This window comes from Rhodnius prolixus, unplaced genomic scaffold (assembly GCF_049639745.1).
Source record: "Rhodnius prolixus isolate KJV_2025 unplaced genomic scaffold, Rpr scaffold_15, whole genome shotgun sequence".
NCBI classification, from domain to species: domain Eukaryota; kingdom Metazoa; phylum Arthropoda; class Insecta; order Hemiptera; family Reduviidae; genus Rhodnius; species Rhodnius prolixus.
In genome coordinates this window covers 5271390-5291480 of record NW_027411605.1, presented here as the reverse complement: position 1 = coordinate 5291480, position 20091 = coordinate 5271390, and the positions used below count along the sequence as shown (strand labels likewise).

The window sequence follows — 20091 nt, the reverse complement described above, 5'->3', positions numbered from 1 at the left end:
TAGATACGTATAAGTCGGTTAAAGCCGAATCTATTTCTTTGGCAGTAAGGGGCAATTGGCAGGAAAGAGCATGTCTATGCATCTCTAATGGTGGAGGCCATTTCGAGCATGATCTGTAATATTAATGAGGAGTAAAATTTATAATAAAATAGTACTTTTCTTCTTATTCAATCAAAAAACCGTTATAATACCATTTTGACATTTCTTATAAGAATCATGTTTTCATTCATAACTTCTAAAATATCGCTCACAGAAAAAAACCGTTCAAGTAAATTTTTCTTTAAAAAAATAGAGGAATCTATTTCTGAAATAAAAACCACACCTTCCCATTTGAAAAAATGAAGTTGGTGCCTGTATCTCGCTTCTGGAAGCACCAAAAAAAATTTACAAAGTAAATTTGGATTTCTTACAAAAAACTAAGGGAACACGTATTTTTTAGTTTTTTTCTAGCTATCTTAGTTTCCGAGAAAAAGTCGTTATCCATATAGCTTGGGACACCCTGTATAAATAATTCCTCCATCATGTTCTCGTCGAAAGGAGAAACGCGATTAAACTCGGTCAACTATGCGATTCTTTGCTAGTTGCTCGTCGCTCTGATTTGAAGCAATTATCATTGCCGCTTTGCTCACCGCTCCACTATATTTGCAACCTTATTAGGTGGAGTGCCTCAAGAGAAATGCAGCTGAGAATTGGAGAAAACAGCTGATCTCTAATTGTTTATTATCAAGTCAGCTGTTTTTATTTAGATTTGAAGAAAGAGAGACACAATTAGAGTGGGGACGATCTAGGTGACAGGTGGTGGGGGTAACTCCAGCGAATTGTGTTAGTCAGGTGTAATGTAGCGGCCGATTTCGACCAGTTAGTGCCCAACTGCCGTATTGTTAAGTATAACGGCGTCATCGTGCGCGCTTATTGTTCTATTTATTACCATATATTTATTTTAGACTAATTAGTTTTATTTATTTTTTTAAAAAAAATTGTTTGTGTTTTTGTTAGTGTTTTTTTTAATGTGTTTTCTTTAATTTTTGGTTTTGAACCTTGGATATAGTGCAACTTTGGTTTTGTTTTTGTTAAGAACCCTTGTTTATAAAAGTTATTTCCCCCCCCCCCATTGCTGTGTGGATCTTTCTCAGTACTGGAAAAAAAATCAAAGACAGAAAAAGCAAAAAAAAAAACCAAATCGGAAATCATGCCATGAGTCGTGCTGGTTGCTGTTGGGATAAGTGCGTCCAGTGGGGCGACATCCTACCAGGACGATCTGAGGGTCATCCTGTGACCGCTAACGGTAAATACGCTTAAAAAATTAATTGTTTTTTTTTGGGATGAGAGGTGGGTTTATATTGCTATTGTGACAAATTGAAATATTCTTATTGAGGTCACCTGAGAATTGTCTGCGAATGAGTACTATAGATCAAAAATCGCTAGATGCTTAGATCAAAAGGAAGCTGACTTAACCAAGCAAAGTAAATCTGCCAACCTGTTTTTTTTACCACTTTACAGATGTGTTTTCATCACCAGATTGATGCTGGGACCAATCTGGGATTGTGATTGGGACTTTTTGAGAGCTAGCTGTTGCTAAAGATGTTCTTCTAGTTTAGGTGCCGGATCATTTGGGTATTTCGGGTAACAAGATGGTTTAGCCGAATCCGGGAGCTGTTTTCTCCTTCATCAGTCCCGAACCAGCTACCACCGTGACGTTTTATACTTGCCTGCCGGCTTTCCAGTTGGTTTCCAAAGCAAACATCCTTACCGGATGAGCTCTGTGTGCTGTAGACAGTAAATGTTGTTTCACGGCCCGTCCAGGGTTGAGATACTGTTAATATCTCTCAGGATCCCTGGTCAGTCCTCTCACTTCCTGGTTTAATAGGCCACAGACCGTTACTGTACAGTTTGTGAGACGAAAAAAAGAGCGGGACAACACAGCCTCCTTAAGAACTTTAATCAGAATTGGTGACAAAGAGTAGTTTCGGCTTCAAATAACCTAATCTAGGTTATAGCCCACCATGGTAGCCGAGCGGTTAGAGGCGAGACCTGCAAAGCTTATATGCATTGTGGTACTGGGTTCGATTCCCTGTCTCTAGGCCTTGGATTTTATTTAATGGTTAATAAAAGAAATTTACAGTAAAGTATGTTAGGCGGTTATAGACTAGACCCGCAAAGCTAAGATGTATTGCGGTACTAGTCTATATTCCCAATGGTTAATATTAGGAATTTACAGTAAAGTATGTTAGGCGGTTATAGACTAGACCCACAAAGCTAAGGTGTATTGCGGTACTAGTCTATATTCCCAATGGTTAATATGAGAAATTTATATCAAAGTATGTTAGGCAGTTATAGGCTAGACCCGCAACGCTAAGCTGTATTGTTGGTTTAGTCTTAGTGGGTTCGATTCCCGGTCTCTAGGCCTTGGATGTTATTTAATGGTTAATAAAAGAAATTTACAGTAAAGTATGTTTGCTAGTCGCCTCCGTCCACGACACCTAATTGGTAGTTGGACGTAAAGCCCGCCTGAAAAAATAGGCGATTACTTTACTGTTTTACTTTTTAGGTTATAGTTAGATCTGGGACATCTGGGAGTCATAGGAGAATCAGTCACCGGGGCTGGATTTTCATCTTGTACTGGGTCTACTGCTGTTGCTGTCCCAAAAGGGCTTCAGACAGGGCAGGTTTTTCCCTCGCCACTAATCACAACTACACTGATTCGTTTTCACTCATTTACCATTTTACTTGGAAAACTATTTCAACAATTTTCTTTAACCTTGGCTTTCTAAAATTAAGGGAAATTTGATAAAAAGGGCTCTTGTGGGCGGTGTGGTGGCGGTAGACCTCCCTTTAAAGGGTTTTCTTCAGAATAATACATGGTCCTTTCACTTAACTAATATTAAGAAGATTCCATACTACTCTCTCTCGACTAGCTCTAATTCTCTAGTACTGTCTCTCGCTTCCTCTGACATCCCTAACAATCCTCCTCGCCGACTGAATCACCAGTGGCTCCGCGACTTCCTTGAAGTCTGAAGACCTAAATCATAAATCATCATTCTCCTCGAATTCTCCTCCCCACATTCTCCTCTCTCATCTAGAGAGTGCTACCGCTGGGTAGCTTCTCTCCTCCTGCTCTCCTCCCGCACCAGTTCATCACTCTCTCCATATTTACTGATTGTATACAATGTATACAGATTGTAAATTACTAAATAAAAATAAAAAAATTAAGAAGTGCTGAAATTCCAAAATTGAAGACACTTATTCAGCCGGAAGTAATCCCTTTTTTTTGCATTCTAGATCTACAACTTTTTGTTTTCGTTTCTTTGTTCTTTAAACCATATTAATTCTTGTAAAAAAGCGAACGGAAATGATTAAGTGTTCCACATGAAAATTGTGAAGTGTATAAATCGGCCAATTAGAAAAAAGGAACAAGTAGTTAACCTCTAAGCCTTCATGTGGCAAAAACGCAAGCTCATATCCAGCCGGCTCTCGAACAAAAAAGAAAAAAGCAAAAATATTAAATTAAATTAAGTAAAATAACGAAGTAAATAGGGTGGGCATTAAATCATAAAAGGCTATATAACAAATGAATGAGTGGCTAGCAAATGTATATACAGTTTACACGACAATGAGTACGAAGCAGAGAAAATAAAATTGAAACAAATAAAAGAACGAAGTGCGCAGACGTAGTTGAAAAATGATTACAGTGTCTATACCAATGAACAGTTTAATTTTTTTCTCCATTTTTTATAATCTCTGAGAAGACTTTTCAGTTTATAAAAGGAATATACTTATAACTAATTTGCATACATGCGCCACCTAGGAGCCCATAAATTAAACTACTTCAAGGTCATTTCATTATTTATTTATTTAATTTTTACTCATTCATAAAAAAAAAGATTGTTGCATTTTTTTTTATTATTTTTATTTCAAATTTTGTGTTTTCTATTTATTTTTTCTAAAGATGGAAAATTTTTTTAAAAAAGAAAAACTTTTAGTGAGGTGTAGACTCAGACGACTTCCTCGTTTACAGCTGTTATCTGTTCCCTAACTTAATACGTTATATTAACCTTACTTCCGGCGATTAGTATCACCTCTCGATGAACGATTTACTTATCTACTGCCACGGACGTCGGAGGCGGTGCTACTTTCATGTTGCCGCCTCTTCTGTTGTTTTTTTCCGCCCCGCCCTTGTATAGAAATTTCTTTTTAGTTATTGTGGCCATTCCTAGTCTAAAAAAAATAGATTTCCTTCGTTCTAGTTATTGTGGCAATTCCTAGTCTATAAAAAATAGATTTCCTTCGTTTTAGTTATTGTGGCAATTTCTAGTCTACAAAAAATAGATTTCCTTCGTTCTAGTTATTGTGGCAATTCCTAGTCTACAAAAAATAGATTTCCTTCGTTTTAGTTATTGTGGCCATTCCTAGTCTACAAAAAATAGATTTCCTTCGTTTTAGTTATTGTGGCCATTCCTAGTCTACAAAAAATAGATTTCCTTCGTTTTAGTTATTGTGGCCATTCCTAGTCTACAAAAAGTAGATTTCCTTCGTTTTAGTTATTGTGGCAATTCCTAGTCTACAAAAAATAGATTTCCTTCATTTTAGTTATTGTGGCATTCTAGGTCTACACAAATAGATTTCCAAGAGACTGAAGAGACAATGTTATGAGACGCGTTATGAGTTACTACTGCGAAGTTAGTTAGGGCAATCCAGGCAATTTGTTTACCATGTTTTCAATAAATCACCCAATAATAATCATAACAATTATTTACGTATTTATATGATTTAGTTTGTATTTTATTTTTAAATAGCATAAGTCAGTAATTGTAGTACGAGGCAGTACACCAATCTGACTGATTAATCTAACTACCTCTGATGATGGTTGAAAATCCGAAACTGGCCAGAAATACAAATAAACATGCGTGCTACGACAGGATATAATCAAAGATATTAACCCAGCACTGCCAAACTAACCACATTTTCAATTGTATAAGTTAACTCTTGATTTTTGTAGAAATAGAATTATGGGGTGGGGTGGGGGGTATTTCCGTTTTAGGAAGATTTTCTTTAAGCTTCATGTATATGTCGATTATTCACATATCGCTCTACAAGTTTTTACAATTTTTATAGATAATTTTTTAGTGAATGATTCTAAATTTCATCATTTTTGAAAGATAAAAAAATTCGTTAGAACATCGAGAACTGTTTTTAGAAAGAGGTACTCGTATTAACAACACCAGAATCGTTTTTTTCCCCCCTCCACATCAAAATCTTGTCTAATTAGTGGAATTGTTTCAACGTTACAAGACACCATCTAGGGACTAAGTTTCACACACTATTATCAAGTTGCATCGAAAACAATTGAAACACCATATAATAGGCTTCTTCCGGTGTGCGCCAGATGTCTCCGCAATGTCTTCGTGTACCGTCGTCATTGTGTACATCCACGGCCATTCAAAATGATCCTTGTTTTTTTTTTTTCTTGTTCTTGTTCTTCTTCTTCTTCTTCTTCTTCTTCTTCTTCTTCTCAATTATCTTTTGTGTTTGTTCAACCATCATAAAGGAATGAGAATGGAACAATTTATTTAGAATTCTTTCAGTTACGTTGTTCAAATTTACGAAATATTTCATTGATAGATCATGTCCAGTTAGTTGTAGAGTTTCTTCATGGTAGAAAAAGAATGTTGTAAGTTTGTACAAAAAGACTTGAAAATTCACATGAATTCCTCTTTTTTGTATTTTACCTAATTATTTTGTTTTTTTCATGAAACTTGCAATTTTTACTTTAAAAAAAACAAACTTGTTTCAAATTTTTAAATTATTTTTCCCTACACTAAAATAATACTGCTTGAAAGATGAATGACTTTTGTGGACACCAGGAACTCGAGATTCTGTGGGCCAGTCGCATTACAACGTTTATTATTCAGTAGTTGGTGGAACCGTCTAAAATGCTGAAATGGCTCTCTATAGCAGAGCATAACTTCATTTTTACTTAAAAGTTAAAAGCTGGAAAATTGAATCGTACACAAAAAATTAGATCCAGTGTATAGTTTAAAATTTATGTACAAAATTTAGTACGAGTAGATATATATGTTTTGTAATCAGTAAACTAAAGGATAGCCGAGCGGTTAGAGACTAGACCCGCAAAGCTAAGATATATTGCGGTACTAGTCTTTATTCCTAATGGTTAATATGAGAAATTTATAGTAAAGTATGTTAGCCGGTTATAGGCTAGACCCGCAAAGCTAAGATGTATTGCGGTACTAGTCTTTATTCCCAATGGTTAATATGAGAAATTTATAGTAAAGTATGTTTGTTAGTCGCCTCCGTCCACGACACCTAATTTGGTAGTTGGACGTAAAGCTTGCCTTAATAAATAGGCAATTACTTTACTTGTACTCGAACTCGTAAGACCGAACGATTTTATTACTATTTAACTAGGTTAATGGGGGGGGGGGAAACAATACAGAAATAAGTCGAGGAAATTTCAGTATAGTTTTCCTCAAATGTTTTAACAGATGACCTCGAATTGCTTACACAGTTATCACAAACAATAGTTCCAAATAGTTGCCCTATTTACCTTTATCAACGTAAAAAAAAAAAGAAAAAAGAAAAACCAAACATGTTGTGTCAGATTTTCAAATATCGTCGGTAGAAAGAAAATTATTTCTGAAAAAATTTAAAAAAATCGCGGGATGCACAGCTCATTTAAATACGTCCATCTCCTCAGATTTCTTGAACATCCCCTGTACCGGAAGGATTTCATCACTTTATAGATTTACCACAACCATTTTCTAAAACAAATTTTCTATTTATAGCGTTCAATTATATGTTTGGTATTTTTCGATTTGTTCAATCAAATAATCGGGACAAAATGATACACTGCCGAGATCACAGTTTCAAAACCGGAAGTAGGGAAGGCACCCTATAATCTTTTGATTCAAACTTCTTTAAATCACAGTTAAAAATATCTTTTCAAGAGATATCTTCTGATAAAGAAGCTGGGCAAAGTAGGGTGCTACTGGGCGGTGTAATTATCTAATAGCCCGGTTACGCAAGGCAGGTGTTACGAATATGGTAAGTAGTGGGAAGAGATAAGTTATGGGAAATGGTAGAGAAGACGGGAAAAACTGTGGTGTCCCTTGCTGTTCCCATATTCTTCTTTGGACAAAGACGGTATTCATTCGTAACTCAGGACGGTATCTGATTTCTGTTCTAGGACGAGACGATGAAGGGAAAGTTGATCTTATCTTTGGTAGTATGATTTGAATGTTTTCTAGAAGATGTAATATTCAAAGTTGGCTAGTTTTTTTTTAATAATCATTAAATAGACATTGTTACTTTCACTGAATGTAGTTACAGAAAGTATCTTACGATTTCTTTAAAACGGAAAAGGGTTTTTTAGAGAATGGTCCCTTTGTGTGTCAGTCTGTGGAAATATCTCCAAAACTAATGATCGCCGGTCACTTAGTCTCCCATTTTTCGATTCAGTCTTATCAAGAAACTGTTAGGCGGTTATAGGCAATACCCGCATTGCTAAGATGTATTGCGCTACTAGTCTATATTCCCATTGGTTAATATGAGAACTTTATATTAAAGTATGTTAGGTAGTTATAGGCTAGACCCGCAAAGCTAAGGTGTATTGCGGTACTAGTCTATATTCCCAATGGTTAATATGAGAAATTATAGTAAAGTATGTTAGGTAGTTATAGGCTAGACCCGCAAAGCTAAGGTGTATTGCGGTACTAGTCTATATTCCCAATGGTTAATATGAGAAATTATAGTAAAGTATGTTAGGCGGTTATAGGCTAGACCCGCAAAGCTAAGGTGTATTGCGGTACTAGTCTACATTCCCAATGGTTAATATGAGAAATTATAGTAAAGTATGTTAGGCGGTTATAGGCTAGACCCGCATTAATTAGGATTAAATATGTGATAAACAATTTTTTTATTTCGAGATAATGGTTAGGATATTGAAGACAAATATCTTTTTGGTTTCAAGTTATTAAATTTTGCTTAAAGATAATTTAATTGCGTAAACATCAATAAGAGGAACTGGTGCGTGTTCATTGTTTACGTTCACTTTATGATCTGAACAAAAGATGAATGGACCAAGGATGCTGTGGTGTAGACCCGCAAAGCTAAGGTGTATTGCGGTACTAGTCTATATTCCCAATGGTTAATATGAGAAATTATAGTAAAGTATGTTAGGCGGTTATAGGCTAGACCCGCAAAGCTAAGGTGTATTGCGGTACTAGTCTATATTCCCAATGGTTAATATGAGAAATTATAGTAAAGTATGTTAGGCGGTTATAGGCTAGACCCGCAAAGCTAAGGTGTATTGCGGTACTAGTCTATATTCCCAATGGTTAATATGAGAAATTATAGTAAAGTATGTTAGGCGGTTATAGGCTAGACCCGCAAAGCTAAGGTGTATTGCGGTACTAGTCTATATTCCCAATGGTTAATATGAGAAATTATAGTAAAGTATGTTAGGCGGTTATAGGCTAGACCCGCAAAGCTAAGGTGTATTGCGGTACTAGTCTATATTCCCAATGGTTAATATGAGAAATTATAGTAAAGTATGTTAGGCGGTTATAGGCTAGACCCGCAAAGCTAAGGTGTATTGCGGTACTAGTCTATATTCCCAATGGTTAATATGAGAAATTATAGTAAAGTATGTTAGGCGGTTATAGGCTAGACCCGCATTAATTAGGATTAAATATGTGATAAACAATTTTTTTATTTCGAGATAATGGTTAGGATATTGAAGACAAATATCTTTTTGGTTTCAAGTTATTAAATTTTGCTTAAAGATAATTTAATTGCGTAAACATCGATAAGAGGAACTGGTGCGTGTTCATTGTTTACGTTCACTTTATGATCTGAACAAAAGATGAATGGACCAAGGATGCTGTGGTGTCCCTCTTGCTCGTCCCATATTATTGCAAAGTCATTAAAGGATTTTTTATTTTTACAGCTACCGTAGTTAGAGGGTTATTTGTGAACAAGGATGGAGCATGTAGGTAGGAGGTGCTGCTCTCTTTGGCCGGTAGACATGAACTCCTTTCTCTCTCCCTCTCTCTCTCTCTCTCTCTCTCTGGTAGAGGATAATTGGTCTCCCCCACCCCTCCAGTCACAGTGAGAGTGTACAAGAGAAGACTAAGGGGTGGTCGTTGGCTCTCGTTAGACCAGAGTGTTCTCTGGAAGACAGAGAAGAAGGTAAAGGAGAAATAGCGATGACATTCGCGCTATTAGTAGTAGATAGCAAGTTAGTATGAGGGCCTCCAAGACAGTTTTGAAGACAGCGGAAGAAAGGAAGAGGCTAAGACCATAAACAAGGCGCCCCAGCTTTAAATTAGGCCTTCCAGGCTTTTTGTACTATAGGTACGTGTATAACCTGGAGTCCTGGACTTACCAATTGAGCAGTTGTGCTTCTAAAATAATTTGTAGATTCCACTCTCCGTTCCCTCTTGACCACTACTTTGGCTGTAAACAGGACTATTTCCTTGTAACAAAAGCAATCCTGGAACCATTTCAACCACCTTAATGTCATTTTTTTTCGTTTCTTTTTCTTCGGTTTCTGTTTGTCTTCTCCTTTCATTGTGTAAAAGCTAAACTAATAGCAGTGCCGTTTCTAGGAAGTATCAGTCAGGTGGAAGGAATCGGTGTATCCTCTCCAGTAATCTTCCAGTGGCTCCAGTAAACTTTCTTCCGTTGGTAGGCGCCATATTTTATGGCGAGTCTATAGCTGGAACAAAACCTAATTGCGTTACGCAAAAATTTACAGGAGAATTGGCTTTAATTTTTTTACTCTCTTTAACTTTAGATAAAAGAGAAGTTATATAATTGTGCAGATTTCAAAAGGAATGTCCGGTTGGAGATTGCATGAGTCTGGAAAAAGTGGTTTTATTTTCGTGACTCAAACGCTTTAATAATTGCAGGAAGTTGAAATATTTCCCTCAAATGCTAACAGTGAAAAAAGCAATAATACGAGTTATAGTCGAAAAGGAGTCGACTGAATTGAATCTATTTTCCAGTTTACTTAAGTTTTTCTCAGAGATATCTCCGAGGATTTTGGGCACCAATTGCCAGTGTGTGCAGGGACCCTTAAGTTTTATTTAAAAGGCCTCTCCCCCCTGGAAAGGTCGATGAAGGGGGGAAAATCAAGGAAAAGCTCAGGGAGGTGATCCCCTTTAATACGTGTATACACGGCAATCCAAATCTCTGTTACGGTACGTTTGACGTGTATACTCGTTGTGAAAAATATAAAATTGACATTAACTACAAAAAAACTCGAAATTTTAATAAAATACAATAAGAATATCATTTGGTGGGATGTTTTTTTATTAAAACTGTCCGGTAACACCGTTGTATAAGGGTTGATCGTCAAAAACTGCACGAAAAAGCGTAACGTTGAAAAACAACCCAACTTTGACAATTTTTTTCTCTTTGTCTATAAAAGATAAAATTCCCAAATTTTCTTTAAAATAAAGGGCAAATCCTCCTTTATAACTGTATTTTTTTTGCAACAACCCAGATCTAATAGGTTTTGAGAAAAAAGTTGCCGAAAATGAGCAAAAACGGCATTTTCAGAAAAAATTAAAACTAGCAAAATAGAATTTTGTTCTAAATCCGTTCTATATCCGTAATCCAGAAGTATCCTCTTTATTGATCTGATTTTCCAGTTTTTTCTCCAAGATTTTCTGGAAAACGATACCTATTTTCTCAATAGTTTGATTACAAAGAACTAAAATAACAAGTTTTATTTTTAATTTTCCAACTATTTCCGTTAAATGAAAAAAGAACCATATCTCTGAGGACTGTAATGAAGCGTTAAATACGTCACAAAAACTACGAGTTAAAAAACAAAAAATTCAAACCGGAAGTAACCCATTATTCAGTGTTCAATCACTTTATGAGAAGTGTCTTCTAAATGGCTTCGAGTATTTCCTTGTAAACCTTGTAGTTACGTTACATATACATAGATTTAGAACTTCTTATCTTTGTATTGGAACAAATTCGTTCAGAGTTTCAATTTCGAACTTTGAGGCTAGTCATGTGAGTGGTCACTTCCACATTTTTGTTAGAAAACAAATGCCACTATAATAATCGAACAGAACTTCTTAAAAACTATTTTCTTTTTTTTAATTTTTTTCCCCCATCATTCCAAAACTATTTCACAACACTAAACACGCAAACCAGAAGACAAAGACGCTGACGCCGGAGATGGGAGACTGGAGAGAAAAGTTGAAAGAGAAAAAAAAAAAAAAAATAGGAGACTCTATTACTGTGGTCACATCAGGAGATCACGTACTTTGCGAGATGTCTCCCGTACAGTATAGACCGCCGCGAGACTACCATCTTTGGTTACTCCTGTGTTTGTAAAAGATTGTGTGACCACAAAGAAACTTTTCGATATACACATAATTTTTTTGGGGGGTCGCAGACTATAATTAAAGAAATATGAGCGCATTTTTGAATACAGTTCAAACACCCGGATACCGGAAATTTGAGAGCTCCATATCCGCAGTAATTACGAACCTTTTTATTTGAAAGAAAATCGGGAAAGTCCAAGTTATTGATTGATACAATCAACAAAACTTCGTGTCTTGATTGGCCTTTTTAAATACGATTTTTTCAAGTTTTATATTTGTATGTACCATAATGCAACACTGTTTAATTGTTCAGTCAGTAATGCCAACTTAGTCAAGTTTAAAAGCAAGGGGGAAAAAAAAAACATTTTCGCAAAGTAGCTGAGTATTTCCTGCTGAGGTACCGTGTAAGTCGAGTACAGGAAATGAAATCTAAATTTTCAATTCCTGCCTCCACATGACGGCTTTTTCTTATGCCATTTTCCACCTATTGGATCCATGTTTTGCAAATTTTCAGTTAAAAAAGAAACTACATTTTGTATCCCCACCACATCAACAGTTTACTTTTACTTTTTCCTGGTGATTGAAAACCGATTTAGAACAATCAACACCATTTCAGATACTTCCTTTAAACAAGTACAGTAATTGTAAACTTCGCATTCCTTAAGATTGCAAACTAACTAGGCTTAGCCGCACCTGTTCAAACACGAAACTACTTCGTGTTAAACATAAATAAATAAATAAATAAAGTTTCGAAAATCAATAATAAGACAAGCTTTTAGAGAACACAGCTGGTCTTGAAACCTGTATATTTCTACGCGTATTTTGTGTTCTCAGTCGCCACGATAGCCGAGCGGTTGTAGACCGCTAGACCTGCAAAGCTAAGATGTATTGCGGTACTAGTCTATATTCCCAATTGTTAATATGAGAAATTTATAGTAAAGTATGTTAAGCGGTTATAGGCTAGACCCGCCAAGCTAAGATGTATTGCGGTGCTAGTCTATATTCCCAATTGTTAATATGAGAAATTTATAGTAAAGTATGTTAGGCGGTTATAGGCTAGACCTGCAAAGCTAAGATGTATTGCGGTACTAGTCTATATTCCCAGTCGTTAATATGAGAAATTTATAGTAAAGTATGTTAGGCGGTTATAGACTAGACCTGCAAAGCTAAGATGTATTGCGGTACTAGTCTATATTCCCAGTCGTTAATATGAGAAATTTATAGTAAAGTATGTTAGGCGGTTATAGACTAGACCTGCAAAGCTAAGATGTATTGCGGTACTAGTCTATATTCCCAGTCGTTAATATGAGAAATTTATAGTAAAGTATGTTTGCTAGTCGCCTCCGTCCACGACACCTAATTGGTAGTTGGACGTTAAGCCCCGCCCGAAAAAATAGGCAATTACTTTACTTGATTTCGTGTTCCCCGCCATTCTGTAAAGTTTATTTCCGTAGCACTGTTATTTAACCATTTTTAAAGATTTAATTATTAATAGTTTCAATACCTTTTATTACAATCAATCTAAGTTATTGTAAATAGTTGCTACTCTGTGCAGACTAAATATTTTGTAGATGCAGTCAGGCCCCCTTGGACGGAACTAATTGTAGTAATAAGTTTTAGCTTCCGGCGATTTTTTGGACACCCAGACTACTGTTTACAAATTCAGAGGACATTATGGTGTAAACTCGAATGGGGGGAAATTTGAGGCAAAAATAATACTTTTATTTCCTTTTTTTTTTGTAAAAGGAAGTAAATATTGAATAGACTTCCTGTAGCTGGTTGCTTAATAATGATTTTTTTTATTTTTATAAAGATGGAAAAAAAAATTCAAAGTAGGGAAGTTGTTAAAGATGTTTGATTACTTGTTCTTCTATCCTGATGGAAGGTACGTGTGCTCAAGGTCTTGTACACGAGTACACCAGTTAGGGCAGTGGAAGGTAGCTGGGTGTTGTAATTCTGGAAGATTGTTTGAAGAAGGTTTTACCAAAGTGGTAATAGAAACGGTGATGTAGAAAGAAAAGTTGTTTTTTTTAGACAAGGGAATGGGGGATAGACAGATCAGGGGGAGAATCTCTCCCGCTCTGCAGGAAACTACGGAGGAGATAGCTAGCACCGCGGCTAGGGCGGGCCGCGTTCCTGCAAGAAGTAGAGGAACTGATAGTTTCTCGATAAAGACGTGCACATCAGCCGACACCATTAATACAGGGGGGCGGTAATTATCCCCAAGGACTACAAGGTAGAGATCCTCTTCTAACCAAACTACGCATGCCTCACAACATGCACGCATGCTTTAGAAACATGCACGCTACCAAACATTGATAAATAACACTAATAATCTTTAATGAAAGATAGACATAGTTCTTAGTTTTTTTTTGGTTTTTACATTTTAACATAATTTCACATAAAATGAACCAATCTTTATTTAAACACAACTTTTTCTTCTCTTACCCCTAACAAGTGCTAGTACTGCAATCGTGTCAAAGTTTCGATTCCAAATATAAAACCGGAAATATCCGTTTTGAGCCAACCCAAAATCTCGTGTGACCACTAACACAATTTTATCTAACTAATTATTCTAAAATTTCGAACTCACAAAATTTTCTACCAAATCCAATCAGATTAATTCTTACAAAGCCTGTATGACGTAATTTGTATTTATTATTTATTTTTTATTTTTGGCGCATCAACAGCTGAGGTTATTAATGCCCGGAGCTTTTTCCAGTGCACTGCCGGCCTCCGGACAGTGTTCTCTCGTTACAGACAACACTGTCCATCACCGGACAGTGAGCTGTAAGAAGCTCCTAGGAAGAGAAAATCTAAGGGTCAGCTGCTGGATTCGAACCCGGGACCTCCGCGTGGGTGTCCCGTATGCTAACCTCATAGATAATCCCTTCCTTCGTAATTTGTAACACTAAATAACAAGGAAATAATCCATTGAATTGATGAGTAAAGTGGGGGTATTTCCGGTAGGGGAAGGAAAAATTTTCTTCAAATTCGATTTCAGCAACACATTTAACAAACTCCCTTTTTAACCCGTTATAGGCAGAGACATCCCAGAAAATAAACAGTTAACCAGTTAAGCGTGGAATTTAGTTTCAAAGAACCCCCCCCCCCTCCCCACAGTGTGCGCGGAATTAAAATCAGACAATGACGTGTACACACGACGTCGAACGCAGGGCAAAACAACCAAAAAAGTTTACAATAGTCGTAATAGTCACTGTGCAAGCGACTTTTTCTGCAATTTCTCTAGGGGCTTGAGATTACCAGAGCATTCTGTGCTCATTCAAAAAATCTTGTACCGCTTCGCGTATGCATTGCTATAGTTAACTAGGGACACAAGTTGCTTTTACAAGGAAGAAAAGAGCTTTGAATTCTGTGCAAAATGAAATCATGCTCGTACTGAGGTCTGAATCTCTATCTAAGAGGTAAAAACGGGCATTGCACCAAGGGTTGAGAGCTTCTATTTGTGTGCCTAATTCCCCAATCTCTAATGCGGAGACCAAACATGTATCAACCACTTATCATTAATTCATAGTAAAGTATGTTAGGCGGTTAGAGACTTCTTCACTGGCCCTAAAATAAAAGTGATACTTACACTCGTTTCGAGAACACTGCATAAGGCAGTGGCTCTTGAGACGCGGTCGACCTCCAGTTTCTTGTCCTTGCACTCTCTTTGTCTAAATCGCCTTGAGAAAAGGGTGTACGATTTTTATTGTTGGACTACCAGTACTGCTCCCGCTCTGTCTATTTCTTTCTTTGTTACGTGTTCCACTCTAAAAAACCAAGAAGTAGTTGCAAGTCTGAAGCAGCAATAACAAAAAGAACCAAATAACACGAATAAATCAACAATGAAAGTGAACTACAACATTCTTGGATCGCATCCCATTATATAGAATTTTTTTTTTGTTTTTTCGTATTAACCGCAACACAGGAATGTATTGCGTTATGTCGCCCTAGAACGCCTGTGTACACCATAAGTGTATTAAATATGATTTTATTTATTAATATGACGACTAAAGCATTCCTTTGTGACGTCCTACCCTGACGTACCCTTCACCGCCACTAGTCATACTTCACAAACCAATGCCACCTTGAAAAACTAGACCTATAAAACTAGTTTACAGTATACGATAATTTTCTGTTTTCAATTTTTCCCCCCCTCTTTGTAGAGGATATTGTGTTTTTGTTGTCAAAGTTATTGTGGTGATACATTTTTTTTTTACTTTTTCCTACTTACTGCGGTAAGAGTTTTACCCTATTTGCTTACGAAGATAAAGTACCAAGAGGGAATGAAACAGAAAAAGAGGAAATAAAGCGATTGTTTGGTACATAAATGGTCCAAGACTTTTGAGGAAACTGTCCTGCTGTGGTTTTGGATAAGAACCTGTTCCTTGGATCCCCCTTGGGGAAGATTTAACCTGGAGAAGAGCTACCTGGGGATTAGGAGGATATCATCCTCTCCGATAAGCAGGTTCTCATCAAGACGTTGGAAATCAGCCGGAACGATTTCCTGTGATTGTCTTAACAAACTTATCTCGACCTGGACAGTGATAATACAATACCCTACAGAGGAGCCGATGCTTGTTGTCTTGTTGGGGAATAAGATGACCGACGACGCTCTGCGTCTAAACTCCAGTTGTAGGAAAGGGTGACTCTTCCAGGTAATAAAGTGGAACCAGCCTTCAGAATGGAAGCTTTGCAAAAGGGGAGCCAGCAGTCACAGAGATGAAGGTTTTTACCGATGCCAATGCATTCCTTCCATCATGTCCTGGCAAATTAAAAGTTCTTAATTCTTACGAGGCAGGCTATGGTTTTTTACTCCACAGCTGGTGCTCTACTAGAGGAGCGGAAGAGATTCTCTGAACTACGCTCTGGTTCAGCCTCCCTAGGTCTAAAGCAGGTGCAGATCTGTTTTTTTTAGCAATTTATAACCGGAATGAATGTGAGGCGTGAGAAAAGGTAAATTCAGCAAGATGACGTACTTCCTCAAAGAGGACAAAGAAGGCAGCTGAAGATGCTGGTAGATCTAGTACCCGAAGGTGCCTGCAGAGTGTGTGTGTGTTTGTGGGAAAATGGAGGAAACTCTAATATGCTTCACAGGAAGTATTTTGAAAAAGTTCGAGAAAAGGGGGGAAAAATCCATTCAGTTGAGTGGTATTTCCGGTTGTGAGATGTCCATCGCTAACTTCTCTTGACTAAATGCAACCTTCCGGCTATTTTGTGAGGTAGGCGCGCAGATCATTTTCTAAAAACCTTTTTTTTTTGTTTTTTTTTCTGAATTTGGCCATCAAAAAAATGTATTTCCTGTGTAAATTCGAAATAGGAAATGTTATCGTAATAGTTTCTCTTTTTCGAAGTCGGAAGATAATCTTCGAGTCCTCTGTTAAGAGAAACATTCAAACTTAACAGCTCTGTCAGCATTCAAACAGAAATATACCACGTGACTGCCACTAGTTTCTACGTAATTCCGTGACATTTCTTATTACCGACTGTCGTTCATACTGTCATCCACTCTACAGATTAACCACAACAGCTCGTTCTGTTGTTACTTCTCTGTTCTTCTTTTCTATTTCTCTCCTGTCGTGCAACGTCTTCTCACTGTTTAATTCTTAAATAACAGGTTATTCTTCCACCTGTAGTGGTTGAACAATTGTTCGTAATGATATTATGCAATCAGTTGAGCTTTTTTTGTTTTTTTATCTTTTTCTTTGAGCAAAGATTAAGATAATTATTCAATTATATCGATTATTTGACCTGGTGTCCCTGACTTCAAGCCTCTCACTTAATTATGTAAAGAATATGAGCAAACAGTACTTTTCTGTGCATGAATGTAAAAGGCTTTCAAGATTCTTAAAAAAAAAAACTTACGTAACGTTATCATTTCTAGAAAGCCTTTCAATAAAAAGAAAGAAAAAAAACTACACTCTAAGAAAGTAAACTACTTAGCCCTACAAACTAGATAATACGGACTCTGAAGATGGAAGTAGAGTGACAGAAAATGAGCAAGTTGTAACTTGCAGTATACCGCAAAACGGTATGCCGTGAGACATTTCTTAATGAAAAATATTTCCGTTTTCAAGAAAAAAGGAAATGACTTGATTTTCTTTCTTTTCTTTCATTTTTTTGGTCTCTTTTCAAGTTGTTTAAACTTTGAGGGCATTGGTGGAGCAGAATATCTAGGACAGAGGTTGCCAAAGTGGTCTATATAGACCCCCAGGGGTAGGGGTCAAATCTGAGCCATGGGGGAGGGGTCGAAGGAAAAAACAATTTCGAACCCAATATAGAGGAACCTTGCAAAGAAACACCAGGCACACCCATCTCATTAATTAAGAAGCAATACTGTAGTTACTTTACTTATTATTTAATAAATATTAAGGTATTTAAATTTCAACATTAAGATATTTTTCTTAAAACTATTTGTTACATAATGTAAAATTACTTTAACAAAATGATTAAAATCATAAAATAAATGTACAAACACAGTACCTAATAGACCGTTTTATTTTTAATTAACTTAAAATTACTTTTATGTGGGGGTCGATGGAGATTTCTGTAAAATTATATAGGGGGGTCCGTGATCGAAAAAAGTTTGGCGACCCCTGCTCTAGGACATTGGAAGGGGTGTATGTTTTGGCATATTCAGGAAATAGTTGCTGGCAAGTTACAACTTGCTCATTTTCTGTCACTCTACTTCCATCTTCAGAGTCCGTATTATCTAGTTTGTAGGGCTAAGTAGTTTACTTTCTTAGTGTGTAGTTTTTTTTCTTTCTTTTTATTGAAAGGCTTTCTAGAAATCTTGAAATACTTGCTGGCTTTCTGTCTTAGAATTGGAAGGAATTCCCTGGTAAAGGGGGGGGGGAGTTACCAGAGATGAATATTAGCTCCATAGAACTCTCCCAAACTTTTTTAATTTGCCAGGACATGATGGAAGGATTGCATTGGCATCGGGAAAACCCTTTGAAAAACTAGTTTCCTGGAAAAAAAAAAGTTTTAAGTAAAGAAAATCGTTTCTGTAAGTTTGTCAGTTTTTCACACGCACACCACTTGTTCTGTGAACTGGAAAATATATTTTCCTGTAAAAAAACTCAATTATCATTAAAATTTGTGGATCGCCACTACTTCCACTTCACAGTTAAGAGTAAATGTAAAAGAATAAAGAGAAGGAAATTACGTAATTATGCACGCATCGATTAAAGAAATAATCAAACCTTCCTACAATTCGAATTTGTTTCAGCCAGCAAATCGAATCTTTTTTGAAATGCCTGCTATGAGTGAGTTGTACTGTGCTGTACAATAAAAGAAAGGTTAACCCAAGTTCATCTGCAGAGCAATCAACAAGTGGCTGCTATTAAAAAAACAAAAAAAAAACACCTGCGTAATCATTTAAGTGAGGTTTATGGTAACTAAAATTTACCAGAACATTCAATAGATTGCGCGCTAATCCATGGTATTATAGCCTAAGGTCGAAGATAAAAGCATGTAAATATGTAAATGGTTTTGACTAATACCCTGTAATTCTGGGCGATTTAAAGATGGGATAAGTTCTTCCATCCGGGAACGGTACTTCTTTTTCTTTTTTTATCTTTGTAAGAACCTTTAGAGGAAGGAAGAAGAGAGCGCTAAGTTAAAAACTGTAGGCAAGAAGATGACGTCTAAAGATGACGTCTAAAGATGACGAGTGAAGAACAATGAAGGAAGACGCGCCCAGTAGCCCTGATATCACGAATCAAAAGACGTACAAAGATACGAACTGCGATACCCTGGGTACCACTTTTGTCATTAAACGATCTGCTCCGATATTCGGTGTAGAATTTTTTCCTAATGGGAAATATCGTTGGAGCCTAACGAAGAAACAGGAAGATAGGCTATTGGCCTTAGAAATGGATTTCTGGAGAAGAAGCTGTGAGGACTCCAAGATATGGGCACCTGCCTAATCCGGAAATCCGAAGACGTGTTGGAATGCAAAAAAACCTTTTTGTTTTCCATTGGAAAACGGAAATTAAAATGGTACGGCCCCGTGATGCGCATGCGTGGTGAGAGATGGCCTAGGAAAATCATTGATTTCATTCCTAGTGAGAGGAGAAGGAAAGAAACTTGAATGGAGGGAATTACCGAAGGAATGGCCTCTAGAGGCCTTCGGAAAGGAGATTGGGAGAACAGGAAATCTTGGACTTTGGGCATTGGGGATAAGATTCCTTAGGGACTGTCTTTAACCCCCTAAAAAAAAAATCCCATTTAAGGTTCTGCTGAGTCTGCTAAAGTGGTTGGAAATGGGGTTTGAAGAAAATTGCTCCATACACGAGATGGTGGTAGCTTAAGCTTCATAGGAAAATGTGGTTAGATCTTCCGCATTGCTGGGTTCAGCTGCTTTCAATAGCTCTGCACACCCAACACAGTGTTCAGCTTAGACTGAAACCTTATAGGATGAAAAATTAATGACAGTTTCAGTCCATGAACAGACAAGACAGAAGACACACTCCAACCCTCTAATGATGTAAAACAGTATATTGTAAATTAGCCCTGAAGATGACCTAGTCACCCTAGGTCGAAAGCTCGCCATAATAAAGTTTATAATGACTGAAACTAGCATTAATTTTTTCATCCTATTGAAACTATGATTCAGTCACCAAAAATAATAAAAAATATTGAATGTTTAGAGCAGGGGCCCCCAAACTTTTTACACAGGGGGCCAGAGTTCACTGTCCCTCAGACCGTTGGAGGGCCGGACTAT

General features: G+C 36.8%; 1 protein-coding gene across 1 annotated transcript in view; it reads left to right on the top strand.

Moving 5' to 3' along the window:
* The first annotated feature begins 839 nt into the window (after nucleotides 1–839).
* LOC141454851 (calpain-11-like) overlaps nucleotides 840–20091 on the top strand; it is a 150408-nt gene continuing 131156 nt past the window's right edge. Inside the window, exon 1 of the mRNA XM_074129488.1 lies at nucleotides 840–1285. Within this exon, the coding sequence (XP_073985589.1) occupies nucleotides 1195–1285 (91 nt within the window). The 5' untranslated portion in view covers nucleotides 840–1194. The remainder of the gene's footprint in view (nucleotides 1286–20091) is intronic.